The sequence below is a fragment of the Vespa mandarinia genome, chromosome 4 (genome assembly GCF_050613455.1).
Source record: "Vespa mandarinia isolate Hongniang chromosome 4, ASM5061345v1, whole genome shotgun sequence".
NCBI lineage: Eukaryota > Metazoa > Arthropoda > Insecta > Hymenoptera > Vespidae > Vespa > Vespa mandarinia.
Window position 1 is genome coordinate 596816 of NC_140813.1, and position 16035 is coordinate 612850.

General features: G+C 30.1%; 2 protein-coding genes across 3 annotated transcripts; one reads left to right on the plus strand and one right to left on the minus strand.

The window, feature by feature from the left end:
- The first annotated feature begins 11581 nt into the window (after window positions 1-11581).
- Window positions 11582-12969, plus strand: LOC118447084 (GPN-loop GTPase 3). The gene is made up of 3 exons (XM_035878558.2): window positions 11582-11843; window positions 12018-12214; window positions 12330-12969. Exons 1-3 carry the CDS (start codon window positions 11799-11801, stop codon window positions 12937-12939), a joined length of 852 nt encoding a protein of 283 aa, XP_035734451.2. The 5' UTR covers window positions 11582-11798; the 3' UTR covers window positions 12940-12969.
- Window positions 12965-15889, minus strand: LOC118447082 (PHD finger protein 12). 2 transcript variants are annotated; one of them, XM_035878548.2, is made up of 5 exons: window positions 15603-15889; window positions 15284-15483; window positions 14711-14988; window positions 13595-14619; window positions 12965-13497 (listed from the first exon to the last, which is right to left on the minus strand). In XM_035878548.2, exons 1-5 carry the CDS (start codon window positions 15648-15650, stop codon window positions 13120-13122), a joined length of 1929 nt encoding a protein of 642 aa, XP_035734441.1. In that variant the 5' UTR covers window positions 15651-15889; the 3' UTR covers window positions 12965-13119. The 2 variants fall into 2 exon arrangements, with proteins under 2 accessions (XP_035734441.1, XP_035734440.1); XM_035878547.2 differs by having other exon boundaries at window positions 12967-13497; window positions 13595-14622; window positions 15603-15887.
- Window positions 15890-16035: the final 146 nt, after the last annotated feature.

Consider the following 16035-nt stretch of genomic DNA (forward strand, 5'->3'; position numbering starts at 1 on the left):
AGCCCTCGCCCACAGGCCCCTCCCATGGGTCCCACCCGAGATATATAAAGGATAATTAATGAAAATAAATAAGAATAAATAGAAATAATAAGAATAAATAGAAAGAAAGGGAACGAAAAAGTGTGATAGAAAAATTTCCTTTTCGTTTCTCTGAGGAATTATTGTACAATAGATTTCTGCTATATTTCTTCTTTTGAAGTATTATTGGCTATATAAAATGAAAATATGTTAATGATTAGTTTGAATTAGTTTGAAAAGATATTGGAAAAGTAATACAATATGCAGCTATTCGTTCGGTAATACTTGCATTTAAAAATTTACAATTAGACTTTGCAAGTATTAACGATCCAGGTCTCACCACGTGGAGGTTGCTGCATGTGGAGACCCACGAGCTAACGGTGACTCTACTTTACTCTAAAATCCGCGTTCCGCGATACCGATCCCTCATGCCTTCCGCTTCGGATATCTTGGGCATGGGACAAAGCTAACAGGAAGTATCTAGCCTTAGCTACAGGGACTCCACTTACAGAAAGCTTAACCGTTCGACACCCTCCGCCTCAGGCATAACGGATTATTAAGCACATCTGAATTCGTGCATCCGAATTTCGAACAATCAAAGCGCATTAATCGCGTTCGCGACACTCACGTTTGTTATTATTACGTAGATTCTACTGTTCTATCCAAATTCGCGAAGTAATCTAATCGATATGTCGAAGAAATAAAACGAAGTCCCCGGTAGGACTTACAATCGCGCACGCGAACTCTCACGTGAGTGTTAGAATAACGGTGACTCTAAGTTGAAATCCGAAGCGCACTCCGAATTTCAACACTAAAACGAAGTCCATGATAGGACTTTTAATCGCGCCCGGACACCCACGCTAGAGTTCGGAAAACGGTGACTCTAGTCTAAATAAACTAATCGAATATTCGAGCAAACAAAACGAAGTCCCCGGTAGGACTTTTAATCGCGCACGCGAACACTCACGTGAGTGTTAGAATAACGGTGACTCTAAGTTGAAATCCAAAGTGACATATGTTAACCGGTGTTTAGACTTTCCTATAATATTTGTCGGGATTTCCGCCCCGCTACCAAATATGAGGATTGTCATAACATCAGCAAACTATGTACAGCACTACAAGGTAAACCGTTCGCGCACCCCGAATTTCAACACTAAAACGAAGTCCATGGTAGGACTTTTAATCGCGCCCGGACACCCACGCAAGTGTTCGGAAAACGGTGACTCTACTCTAAAAAAACGCGTTCGCGAGGTAATCTAATCGAATATTCGAGCAAATATAAACGAAGTCCCCGGTAGGACTTTTAAGTCGCGCTCGCGTTCATTCACGTGAGTGTTAAAAAACGGTGACTCTACTCTAAATTCGCGATTTCGATACGAACAATCAAACGAAGTTTAATCGCGCCCGCGAACACCCACACCTGTGCTTGCCGACACACGTGCGAGTGTTCTCCTATCCTGCCCGTAACCGCGTATAAAAATCGATGATGAATCGAGCCAGGCGATGACGCATTCGACCAGAGATGAACTATCCCTTGATGATCTATCCTGGAAGAGAAGAAGTTAAGGGGAAAATAAGAAAAAGAAAAGAAAAGACATATTGAATATCGCTGCATGATTACTCGATCATCCCTAAAAAAGAAAGAAAGAAGATGAATAAGAGAAAGAGAAAAATATATAAAATAGAAAATAAATACGTATAAATAGATAAGAGGGTGCTGGAGAAAGAAAGAGCTCTGCACGATGCTGAAACAGCTGCCCGCATCATCTCATGGGTCCTACCTAAAACTTATAAATCATAATTAATAAGCATATATTAATAACATAACTGAAAACATAATTGAAAACATAATTAAAAAAACAACATAAATAAATTAAATTAAGAAAACGTAATTGAAAAGATACAACCTAAATAAATATTAAGAAATCATAACTGAAAAGAAATAACTTATTAATAACAACTGAAAACATAATTAAAAAAGAAAAAAAGATATGCAGTTCTATACGATGACAAGACAGCAAGCCGCACCTTTTCATGGGTCCTACCTAAAATATATAAATCATAATTAATAAGAATATATTAATAACATAATTAAAACATAATTAAAAACATAATTAAAAGGAAACAACATAAATAAATATTAAGGAAACATAACTGAAAAGAAATAACTTATTAATAACATAACTGAAAACATAATTAAAAAAGAAAGACATGAGATAGAAAAGAGAAAAAAAGAAATGCATTTCTATACGGTGCTGACAGCAGCCCGCACCTTCTCATGTGTCCTACCTAAAATTTATAAATCATAATTAATAAGAATATATTAATAACATAATTAAAACATGATTAAACACATAATTAAACACATAAATAAACACAAATAAACACAAATAAACACAAATAAACACATAATTAAACACATAATTAAACACATAATTAAACACATAATTAGACATATAATTAAAAACATAATTAAAAAGAGACAACATAAATAAATATTAAAAAAACATAATTAAAAGGAAAAATATGAAATAGAAAAGAGAAAAAAAGAGATGCAATTCTATACGATGCTGAGACAGCAACCCGCACAGAGGCACACCCCCATGGCCCATCCCATGGGTCCCACCCGAGACTATAAATCATAATTCATAAGAGTATATTAATAACATAGAAAATAAGAACAAGAAAAATATAACTTAAAAAAGAGAGCCACAGAAAGATAAGAGAATAGAAGCAGTTCTACATGATGCTGAGACAGCAACCCGCACAGAGGCCCTCACCCATGGGCCCCCTCCCATGGGTCCCACCCGAGATATATAAAGGATAATTAATGAGAGTAAATTAGAATAAATAGTAATGACAGTGAAGAAAATTTTCTGTGCATTTCAATTTTAAATCAATAGTATATTGTGGTACTTATATATGATCTTTATAACGTTGCTAAGAATATTACATTGTTTAAATATTAGTTAATTATATTTTACATTTATTAATTATATATTATATCCTACATTATTTAAATGTTAAGATGGTCTTCTTGATGATTTCTTCCTGTGTCCTTGCTGTGTTGGCGATCCCACGACCTGGAACTAGCTGAAAAGAAATAAGGAAAGAAAAAAGAATATGTATATACGTATATAAATTATACGAACGATAAAATTCTGGATTTAATTTAATTAAACTTAAGGAAAATAAAAGATTAATTAACAAAAAACATGAAATATGCTGAATACTGATCTAAAGAAATATTATTTTCTCTGAAAAAAATATTGTATTATCTGTACATTTCATAGATATATGATTTTAATATAGAACTCGATTTTATTAAAATAAAATTATGAATTGAATTGAACTTTAGAAAAGAAAAAATGTGCAAAATTTATCAATCGACTTTAACGTAAAATTTGATTTTATTAAACTAGAATCATAAATTCAATTAAGTTTTAAAAAAAAGTTTAATATTAAAAAGGCATAAAATATGAAATAATCCTATTCGCGTACGCGTGGCAATGTGGGAATATTATTTACGGAAAGTTACTTCGTCTCAGTTTTTTAAATTTACACCTCTACACCCATCACCATAAGAGCATTTTGAGTGACAACATGGTAAAATTAAAATATGACTAAGAGCCATTCTCGAAAGTTTCTAGTGAACCTTCGAAAATAACTCAATAGCCTAATAGTTGTCCTCTTGAGCCACATATTTTGGGGACCTCTTCAGCATATAGCCTCTTCTTTGCTTCGTGCCCCAACCTAATTGATTAGCATTCTAAAACTGTAACGACAAAATTTGATTCCAAATTCTAAGATATGAAAGAAAACTCTAACACAATCCTAACGTATCTGAAAACATATTATTATTTTTTCGGAAGATATTTTTTCGCAGCGTAGGAGAAATTAGAATCAGTATATTAATTGCTGAAAATCCTGAGCTAAAAATTAATTAATTTATCATTCAGGCATACGAACTATGACTCTATAAGTCTCTTTGTTTTTTAGCAATTATTCTACTCGACTTTTCTTTTTTAAAATCAATGACTCTATTGAGACTTCTGTTTTATCAATTCAAATTAATAAAATATTTAATTAATAGTTATTTAAAAATATAAAACAAACCCTTCGACGCTTCTTCTTACAAGCGAATATTTTTATTATTATAAGAAAATTATGCACAATTACGCTTGTAATCCAGAGACTATCCATCGCGAATATCTTCTTGTTCATTCTTTGTTAAAGCTCATGGATAACGATTCTTTGATATTATCGTGCGAGAAAAATATTTAAAAATGAATTAAAATATTCCAAATTTGTAATATTTATAAACGCGTTTGAACAAGAAGACCCTATCCTGGTCTAATAAATAAATCAAAAAATAAAAAACCATTCACAAATAAATCTCCAAAGAAATTTACTCGTGGTCACTCAATGCTCTTCTACTAATTAATTACAACCAATCACTCGTGCCAATTCGGACCTTTCTTTCTCATTGACATGATTGAGTGATCGGAGGGACTTAAAAATTCACTTACTACTTAAGAAGTTCTGCGATGGCTCCAAAACACTCGTTCACAGTTTAAGTCGAAATTAATTGGTGGATGAATCTTTAAAATTGGGTAGATCGACATCTAAACTGATCAAGATCCTCTTCAAAGATGCACTGACTCTATTACGCGATGAATATTTTTTAACGAACGGTCACTGAATTTACTTCGCGAAACTCTACTGTCTTTTATAAATAAACAGTCTGTGCGACTGTTGAAAAAACAAAACGCTTTGCGAGCAAACACTGACTCTAACGATTGCATTGCACGCAATCGATGCAAATACACTTTTTTAAATCGCGAAACCCGAACGAAAAAATATTACTTCGCGATATTCTTATTTCAGCAATACAAATATTCGATTAAATCATTGTTTCCCGTGAGACTACAATGATGTTCTGAAACAAAAAAATTAAAACAAAATTATTACTATCACTGTTACAATAAGAAACTGTATAAATTATTGAAGAACCAGATAGGTAAGAATAAAAATATAAAAACGATATAAAAATATATTTACCTTAAATATTTGTTGATAGTTGCAGCAAAGATATTCTAAGAGACTTTCGACGTTTACTCATTCAAAGGACAAAGGAGAACTGATCCGGTAATCGTCTAAAACAATAAAAATATAGTATATATTAATAAAAAGAAGAGGCCAACTATCTCGAGATTAAAATTTTTAAGTATTGGAAATTAAGATTAAAATTATTTTAAGTTTCTCGCGCGTTCTGAACTTCGTAATGTTTAAACCAATGTAATATTGTTTAAATATTAGTTTATTGTACTCAGTGTACGTAAAATATTGTTTAATTAATTGAAAAGTTATTGAAAGTATTAATTTGGAATGTTTCGCGTTTAGAAATAGAGATTATTGATGTGCACTGGTCGGAGTGCAAAAGAAAACTAACTCGCGAACCGTCAAAGTTAATCGAAGGATCGTTTATGTTTATAATGCACAAGGCCAACAGCCGCGAGATCAAATTTTTAAGTATTGGAATTTTATTTTAAAATTATTTTTAGTTTATCACGCGTTCTGAACTTCGTAATGTTTAAACGAATGTAATTTTGTTTAAATATTAGTTTATTGTACTCCGTGTACGTTAAAAATCGTTTATGTTATTAAAAAATTATCGAAAGTATTAATGTATAAGTTTTCGCGATTAGAAATAGAGAGTATCGATGTTCACGGGTCGAAGTGCAAAAGAATACTAACTCGCGAATTGTCAAAGTTAATAGAAGGCGTTTATGTTTATATTACACGAGGCCAACTATCCCGGGATTAAAATTTTTAAGTATTGGAAATTAATATTAAAATTATTTTAAGTTTCTCGCGCGTTCTGAACTTCGTAATGTTTAAACGAATGTAATTTTGTTTAAATATTAGTTTATTGTACTCCTTGTACGTAAAAGATGGTTTAAATAATTAAAAAATTATCGAAAGTATTAATGTATAAGTTTTCGCGTTTAGGAAGGGAGTATCGATGTGTATTGGTCGAAGTGCAAAAGAATACTAACTCGATAATTGTCAAAGTTAACAGAAGGACCGTTTATGTTTATATTACGCAAGGCCAACTATCCCGAGATTAAAATTTTTAAGTATTGGAGATTAATATTAAAATTATTTTAAGTTTCTCGCGCGTTCTGAACTTCGTAATGTTTAAACGAATGTAATATTGTTTAAATATTAGTTTATTGTACTCCATGTACGTAACAGATTGTTTAAATAATTAAAAAATTATCGAAAGTATTAATGTATAAGTTTTCGCGTTTAGGAAGGGAGTATCGATATGTACTGGTCGAAGTGCAAAAGAATACTAACTCGATAATTGTCAAAGTTAACAGAAGGACCGTTTATGTTTATATTACGCAAGGCCAACTATCCCGAGATTAAAATTTTGAAGTATTGGAAATTAATATTAAAATTATTTTAAGTCTCTCACGCGTTTTGAACTTCGTTATGTTTAATCAAATGTAATATTGTTTAAATATTAGTTCATTGTACTCCGTGTACGTAAAAGATTGTTCAAATAATTAGAAAATTATCGAAAGTATTAATGTATAAGTTTTCCCGATTAGAAATAGAGATTATTGATGTGTACTGGTCGAAGTGCGAAAGGAAACTAACTCGCGAACCGTCAAAGTTAATCGAAGGATCGTTTATGTTTATAATGCACAAGGCCAACAACCGCGAGATCAAATTTTTAAGTATTGGAATTTTATTTCAAAATTATTTTTAGTTTATCACGCGTCCCCGTCTTTTTAATGTTTAAACGAATAAACTATTATTTAAATATTACTATATTGTACTACGTGTACATTAAATATTGTTTAAATAATTGAAAAATTATCGAAATTATTAATGTATAAGTTTTCGCGATTAGAAATAGAGAGAATCGATGTTCACGGGTCGAAGTACAAAAGAATACTAACTCGCGAATTGTCAAAGTTAATAGAAGGACCGTTTATGTTTATATTACACGAGGCCAACTATCCCGGGATTAAAATTTTGAAGTATTGGAAATTAATATTAAAATTATTTTAAGTTTCTCGCGCGTTCTGAACTTCGTAATGTTTAAACCAATGTAATATTGTTTAAATATTAGTTTATTGTACTCAGTGTACGTAACAGATTGTTTAAATAATTAAAAAATTATCGAAAGTATTAATGTATAAGTTTTCGCGTTTAGGAAGGGAGTATCGATATGTACTGGTCGAAGTGCAAAAGAATACTAACTCGATAATTGTCAAAGTTAACAGAAGGACCGTTTATGTTTATATTACGCAAGGCCAACTATCCCGAGATCAAATTTTTAAGTATTGGAATTTTATTTTAAAATTATTTTTAGTTTATCACGCGTTCTGAACTTCGTAATGTTTAAACGAATGTAATTTTGTTTAAATATTAGTTTATTGTACTCCGTGTACGTTAAAAATCGTTTATGTTATTAAAAAATTATCGAAAGTATTAATGTATAAGTTTTCGCGATTAGAAATAGAGAGTATCGATGTTCACGGGTCGAAGTGCAAAAGAATACTAACTCGCGAATTGTCAAAGTTAATAGAAGGCGTTTATGTTTATATTACACGAGGCCAACTATCCCGGGATTAAAATTTTTAAGTATTGGAAATTAATATTAAAATTATTTTAAGTTTCTCGCGCGTTCTGAACTTCGTAATGTTTAAACGAATGTAATATTGTTTAAATATTAGTTTATTGTACTCCGTGTACGTAACAGATTGTTTAAATAATTAAAAAATTATCGAAAGTATTAATGTATAAGTTTTCGCGTTTAGGAAGGGAGTATCGATATGTACTGGTCGAAGTGCAAAAGAATACTAACTCGATAATTGTCAAAGTTAACAGAAGGACCGTTTATGTTTATATTACGCAAGGCCAACTATCCCGAGATTAAAATTTTGAAGTATTGGAGATTAATATTAAAATTATTTTAAGTTTCTCGCGCGTTCTGAACTTCGTAATGTTTAAACGAATGTAATATTGTTTAAATATTAGTTTATTGTACTCCGTGTACGTAACAGATTGTTTAAATAATTAAAAAATTATCGAAAGTATTAATGTATAAGTTTTCGCGTTTAGGAAGGGAGTATCGATATGTACTGGTCGAAGTGCAAAAGAATACTAACTCGATAATTGTCAAAGTTAACAGAAGGACCGTTTATGTTTATATTACGCAAGGCCAACTATCCCGAGATTAAAATTTTGAAGTATTGGAGATTAATATTAAAATTATTTTAAGTTTCTCGCGCGTTCTGAACTTCGTAATGTTTAAACGAATGTAATATTGTTTAAATATTAGTTTATTGTACTCCGTGTACGTAACAGATTGTTTAAATAATTAAAAAATTATCGAAAGTATTAATGTATAAGTTTTCGCGTTTAGGAAGGGAGTATCGATATGTACTGGTCGAAGTGCAAAAGAATACTAACTCGATAATTGTCAAAGTTAACAGAAGGACCGTTTATGTTTATATTACGCAAGGCCAACTATCCCGAGATCAAATTTTTAAGTATTGGAATTTTATTTTAAAATTATTTTTAGTTTTTCACGCGTCCCCGTCTTTTTAATGTTTAAACGAATAAACTATTATTTAAATATTACTATATTGTATTACGTGTACATTAAATATTGTTTAAATAATTGAAAAATTATCGAAATTATTAATTAATAAGTTTTCCCGATTAGAAATAGAGATTATTGATGTGCACTGGTCGGAATGCAAAAGAAAACTAACTCGCGAACCGTCAAAGTTAATCGAAGGATCGTTTATGTTTATAATGCACAAGGCCAACAACCGCGAGATCAAATTTTTAAGTATTGGAATTTTATTTTAAAATTATTTTTAGTTTTTCACGCGTCCCCGTCTTTTTAATGTTTAAACGAATAAACTATTATTTAAATATTACTATATTGTACTACGTGTACATTAAATATTGTTTAAATAATTGAAAAATTATCGAAATTATTAATTAATAAGTTTTCCCGATTAGAAATAGAGAGAATCGATGTTCACGGGTCGAAGTACAAAAGAATACTAACTCGCGAATTGTCAAAGTTAATAGAAGGCGTTTATGTTTATATTACACGAGGCCAACTATCCCGGGATTAAAATTTTGAAGTATTGGAGATTAATATTAAAATTATTTTAAGTTTCTCGCGCGTTCTGAACTTCGTAATGTTTAAACGAATGTAATATTGTTTAAATATTAGTTTATTGTACTCAGTGTACGTAAAATATTGTTTAATTAATTGAAAAGTTATCGAAAGTATTAATTTGGAATGTTTCGCGTTTAGAAATAGAGATTATTGATGTGCACTGGTCGGAATGCAAAAGAAAACTAACTCGCGAACCGTCAAAGTTAATCGAAGGATCGTTTATGTTTATAATGCACAAGGCCAACAACCGCGAGATCAAATTTTTAAGTATTGGAATTTTATTTTAAAATTATTTTTAGTTTATCACGCGTCCCCGTCTTTTTAATGTTTAAACGAATAAACTATTATTTAAATATTACTATATTGTACTACGTGTACATTAAATATTGTTTAAATAATTGAAAAATTATCGAAATTATTAATTAATAAGTTTTCCCGATTAGAAATAGAGATTATTGATGTGTACTGGTCGAAGTTCAAAAGGAAACTAACTCGATAATTGTCAAAGTTAACAGAAGGACCGTTTATGTTTATATTACGCAAGGCCAACTATCCCGAGATTAAAATTTTGAAGTATTGGAAATTAATATTAAAATTATTTTAAGTTTCTCGCGCGTTCTAAACTTCGTAATGTTTAAACCAATGTAGTATTGTTTAAATATTAGTTTATTGTACTCAGTGTACGTAAAATATTGTTTAATTAATTGAAAAGTTATCGAAAGTATTAATTTGGAATGTTTCGCGTTTAGAAATAGAGATTATTGATGTGCACTGGTCGGAGTGCAAAAGAATACTAACTCCCGAAACGTCAAAGTTAATAGAAGGACCGCTTATGTTTATATTTTGCAAGGCCAACGATCACGAGCGAATAATTTTAGTGTATAGACGTTTTTAAATTGATGCTATTTTAAATTCTCGCGCATTACGATCTTAGTAATGTTTAAAAAATGTACTGTTGTTTAAATATTACTATATTGTACTACGTGTACATTAAATATTGTTTAAATAATTGAAAAATTATCGAAATTATTAATTAATAAGTTTTCTCGATTAGAAATAGAGATTATTGATGTGTACTGGTCGAAGTGCAAAAGAATACTAACTCGATAATTGTCAAAGTTAATAGAAGGACCGTTTATGTTTATATTGCGCAAGGCCAACAACCCCGAGATTACAATTTTGAAGTATCCGTATTTTATTTTAAAATTATTTTTATTTTCTCGAGGGTTTCCGTCGTTTTAATGTTTAAACAAATGTACTCTTGCTTAAATATAATATTATTTTATACAGCGTACGTTAAATAATTATAAAATTATCGAAAGTAATAATTTATAAGTTTCCGCGATTAGAAATAGAGAGTATCGATGTTCACGGGTCGAAGTGCAAAAGAATACTAACTCGATAATTGTCAAAGTTAATAGAAAGACCGTTTATGTTTATATTGCACAAGGCCAACAACGCCGAGATTACAATTTTGAAGTATCCGTATTTTATTTTAAAATTATTTTTATTTTCTCGAGGGTTTCCGTCGTCTTAATGTTTAAACAAATGTACTCTTGCTTAAATATAATATTATTTTATACAGCGTACGTTAAATAATTATAAAATTATCGAAAGTAATAATTTATAAGTTTCCGCGATTAGAAATAGAGAGTATCGATGTTCACGGGTCGAAGTGCAAAAGAATACTAACTCCCGAATCGTCAAAGTTAATAGAAGGACCGTTTATGTTTATATTTTGCTAGGCCAACAATCGCGAGCAAATAATGTTAAAGTATAGACGTTTCATATTAAAATTATATTAATATTCTCGCCCGTCACTGTCTTCGTAAAGTTAAAAAAAATGTACTATTGTTTAAATATTAAGTTATTGTTCTTCGTGTACATTGTTAACATTATTATAATATCATTGATAGTATAAATTATTTCAAGTTAGTCGTATGGAGAGATAGAATTTCGTTATTTATTGATATAGAAATGGAAAAGAAAACTGGTTTAATTATTGTTAAAGTCAGTATAAAGTGCAACAATTCCGAGTTCGTAAGGTAAACATATTGAAATATTAATATAAGATTATTTTATATTTAATATCTGTAGTAGTAGTAGTGATAATAATAATAATAATAATAATATAAGCTGTATTACTACATGGGTAAAACAGAAAAAGAAAAAACGCGCGAGAAATTCTATCTCATTGATAATCAAACTCATGTATCGATTTTTATAAAAATAATACGTAATGTATACGTACAAAACGTATGAATTAATTGACTATATCAATATTCATTGATACAATAAATAATAAACTGATTGAATTTGATTATTAGAGATTGTACTTTGACGCTAGTAGTGTACAACGGTTCATATAAAGTATATATATATATAATGAGAGTATACAAATGGATGAGAATGAATGAAAGAAGCGAACAAACGTAAGCATCATCGAACATAACCTCAACATTTATACGATTGGTTAACTGTTTACAGCGTTTACGAAGATGAAATAATTTTTGAACGTAAATTTATATTTTTGTATGTATCAAATTTTACTTTTATCAAAATGAGATACGCGCAACTTGTTATGGGACCTGCCGGTAGTGGAAAGGTAATTTGTTAATTATTATTTCTTATTAATTGTCCAAAAATTAATAATACAGTTTCTATATGTCTGTACTTGAAAAAAAAAGGTTAAATAACCTGAAATAATTTAGAAATTACTATGTAAAATCGATCAATTTATTAATAATTCATTGAGCTAATGTAAAATGTATTTTCTTAGTCTACGTATTGTTCTACCATGCAACAGCATGCAGCGGATGAGAGGAAAATGATTGAAGTAGTCAATTTGGATCCTGCAGCAGAATATTTTGAGTACGAACCACTTATTGACATAAGAGAATTGATTCAATTAGATGATGCCATGGAGGATGACGAATTAAAATTTGGCCCTAATGGTGGTCTTGTCTTTTGTATGGAGTAAGTTATATGGAAATTGTATTAATTATATTTATAATAGGATTATTTATATAGAATACTTTTCTTCTTTTTTTCTGTTTTCTTTTTTGTTTTTTTTTTTGTTTTTTCCTTATAGATACTTAGTCGAAAATTCAACATGGCTAGAAGAAAAATTAGGCGACGCAGATGACGATTATATTATTTTTGATTGTCCCGGTCAAATTGAGCTTTATACGCATATGACAGTTATGCGTCAGTTAATAACAATATTACAAAACATGAACTTTCGTATATGTGGAATATTTATAGTGGACAGTCAATTTATGGTCGATGGGTCAAAATTTTTATCAGGCACCATGGCAGCTTTAAGCGTTATGATCAATCTAGAAATACCACATGTTAATATATTAAGTAAAATGGATTTATTGTCAAAGAGCGCAAAAAAACAATTGGATAAATATTTGGAACCTGATCCACATAGTTTATTATCTAATATGGAAAATGATCCATGGGATGAAAAATACCGAAATCTCACAGAAGCCGTAGGTAAACTCATTGAAGATTATAGTTTAGTTCGTTTTTATCCTCTGAATATTAAAGATGAAGAAAGTATCGCCGATATAAAATTAACAATCGATAATATTATTCAATATGGAGAAGATGCAGATGTAAAAATTAGGGATTTTGATGAATCTTGTAACGATGATGACGATGACGATGATGCAAATGACACGAATTATGGTTGAGAAAATCCTACATGATGTATATTTTAATAAAATGTTTTCTTAACGTTTTTATGTTTTAATGCTCCTTATCACAGGTTATAAAGTCTTAAATAATATAATAAAAAAGATCATTTGTTAACTTACTTATTGACTTAAAAAATTCTATGCACAAAGTACACAGTATTTACACAATATTAAATTTCAATAATCTGATTGTGAGCTTATTGTATTAAATATAAATGTAAAACATCCAAAGCTTAGAATAGACCCATGAGCAATAATCGCACTTCCTTCCCAACCTTCTTCTAAATAATTACTTTTTCTTACTTCTTGATATTTCGTGGTGCACTTACATAAACCTTTTTTACTTTCGTTTTGAGAAGAAGGAGGAGGATTTTCTTTATATATAATTGCTTTCAACATCTCAGATGTTTCCTGTTCTTTACTTATAATTTTACTATAATCACTATCTTCTTTATTATCACCTTCTAATTTTTCTGCATAATTACAAGAATATAATACGTTATCGACGATTGTTCCATATTCACTGTAATTAAGTAATTCGTAACGATTTGTTGCCTGAAACAAATAGGATAAATGACCACATAATAGGTTTCATCGATTCTACGATTTCATATATTGAATAATATAACGGTCATAGAAAAATATTATTTACCTCGTCGAAAAATATAATGGCATGTTTCGATGATATAAAACTGCAATTGCCATAACTAGATAGAATTAAATCGCAATTTGGTCCATTTCCAATAATCATTGTCTTATGTATCATAAAGACAGGTGGTTTTGGTATCTCGCTTAAAGAAAAAAGTGCAGCTCGAGCTTTTACCTGACAATTTATTTCATTATAATTTTCTCCTTCTGGATTTAATATTTGTTCCAATCTTTGACGTGCCAATGCCTCTAATACCGGTCTTTCTAATAACTGTACTCCTTCTTTCACACTGTATGTAAACTGATTTGCATGCGTTATATTATTTTGTTTTTCGTTGATATCATTTCGTTCGAGCAATTCTGTTTTGTTGATACATTTCACTTCGTCGCTTTCTTTCTTATTGTATTTTCCCTCTATTAGATTATTCTTGCAGGATAAATTATCAATTTCCATTTGTGTATCTAATTCCTTATCATCCGTGTAATTACTCTTTTTCAATGTATCTACATTATTTATTATTGTAATTTCTTTTTCTTCATCCTGTTGCTCATTTTCTATTTTAATTGTCGATCTTATAGAAGTTTCTTGATTAAAGTGACTAAGATCCAAATGAGATGGATTTTCATAATGGTATTTAACTGAAGGAGGAACTTTAACCCGCATACGTCCTTCCAATTTTACTTTTGTGCGAAATAATGGATTGGCAGTACTTGCTTTACGCAAAAAATCAAGTTTCACAGCATGCTGATCTATCCTTTGATTAGCATATTTATCCCAAAGCTTGATACGTTCTGTAACTCTACACGAAGTTAAAAGATTTTGATCTATAAAATGATTTGGATGATTAGGACACATCCATCTTCCAATAGGAAAGGCAGTTAGTGGAGGATCCAAACAATCCTGATGAAAATAGAGTGGGCAATAATCGCAAGCAATTAATGGTGCTTTCCTGCAACTACGTCCACACTCAAAGCACAAACGAGCCGGTAATGGCACCATCAGATTATTATCCAAGCAATGACTTTTCCCTACTAATATAAAAAATATTCATTTAGATATTTTATAATAACAATATAAAAATATGAACAATTTTATTAACAATGGAAAAGCAACTATTACCATTGCTGTTTGATGAACTTTGTTGCTTTCCTCTTCTACCAGATACATAATCTACTTTATTACTTCCAGGAAATATTATTGGCAACTGTAACTCTTTTGGAAGCTCAAATTCGCGAGGATTAACTAAAGAAGCTGCTAAAGCTAATATTTCTAATGCAGACTTTTTCTTCTTTTTATCAATCCCTTTATTCCCTAAAATTTCTCTTTTCGTTGCACACCGACAGGCATAACACAGCCATTCGCCATTAGGTATATCTGTTGGATCCACTGGTGGATAACTACATGAAAAAAAAAAAAAAAAAGAAAAAAAAAATTATACATAGATAATTTAAGATTTCTTAACAACTTCATAGAAAGGACATAAATTATTATTTTCACTCAGTAATGCGGAATCAATTTCTCAAATGTTTATTGCAAATACATGTCTGAGATTTTTTTTTTATATTATCATGTCTCTTTACAAAGCATGCTCTCCCTTCAATAATTTATAATGAATTTAAAGCGTAAATACATGATTTAAATACATATATACAATTAAGTGAATCAAAGACCTATTATTTATCATTGACTCACTGGCATTGTAAGTGGTACGAGGCAGGACATTTGTCGCAACATATAAGTTCACCTCCATCTCTACATGCATCGCAAAAATCATGATTATGGCCACGTCCTCGTCTTTTAAAATAAGGATGTTTCTTTTCTTCCTTTTCCTTTTTAGATTTTGCTGACTTGGAATCTTCTGATACTGGAGGAGCTATAAGCGCCTGAATTTGCTAGAAGGAAAAATTTAATATATTAAGAAAGTAAGGAAAATATATGTTCGAAGAAACATAGTGTTAATGTCTAATTGTTCAAATTATTAACATTTTTTAATAAATTAATATTTACTTACGGGCATTAATCCTCCAATCATAGGAAAACCATACTCAACGGTACCCATTTTAATTTAATTTATATCTATTTCAACCGTACTATTTTTTTTTTTACTTTCTATTTCATTCCATCATTATAAGATAAATATTGTCTTTGTAAGGTATATGTCCTCCATAACTAAGCACCATTCTTCAGCGCGCTTCAGCGCTGAAACATTTGCTGAGAATATTGGGTAAGTTTAAATCATGGAATAGTTATATCCATGATATATGCAGTTACATGATCGACTTTCAACGCGGTAAAATTGAAATGTACTTTTCGTCAGAAAGAAGTGTCGAGAAAAGTAATTAAAAAGAACATAATAATTTTCAACTAGAAGTGTCTCATACGTTTATTTTTCTTTTATATTAATATTATTAATTGAATTAGATTACGTATATATCAATAATCTA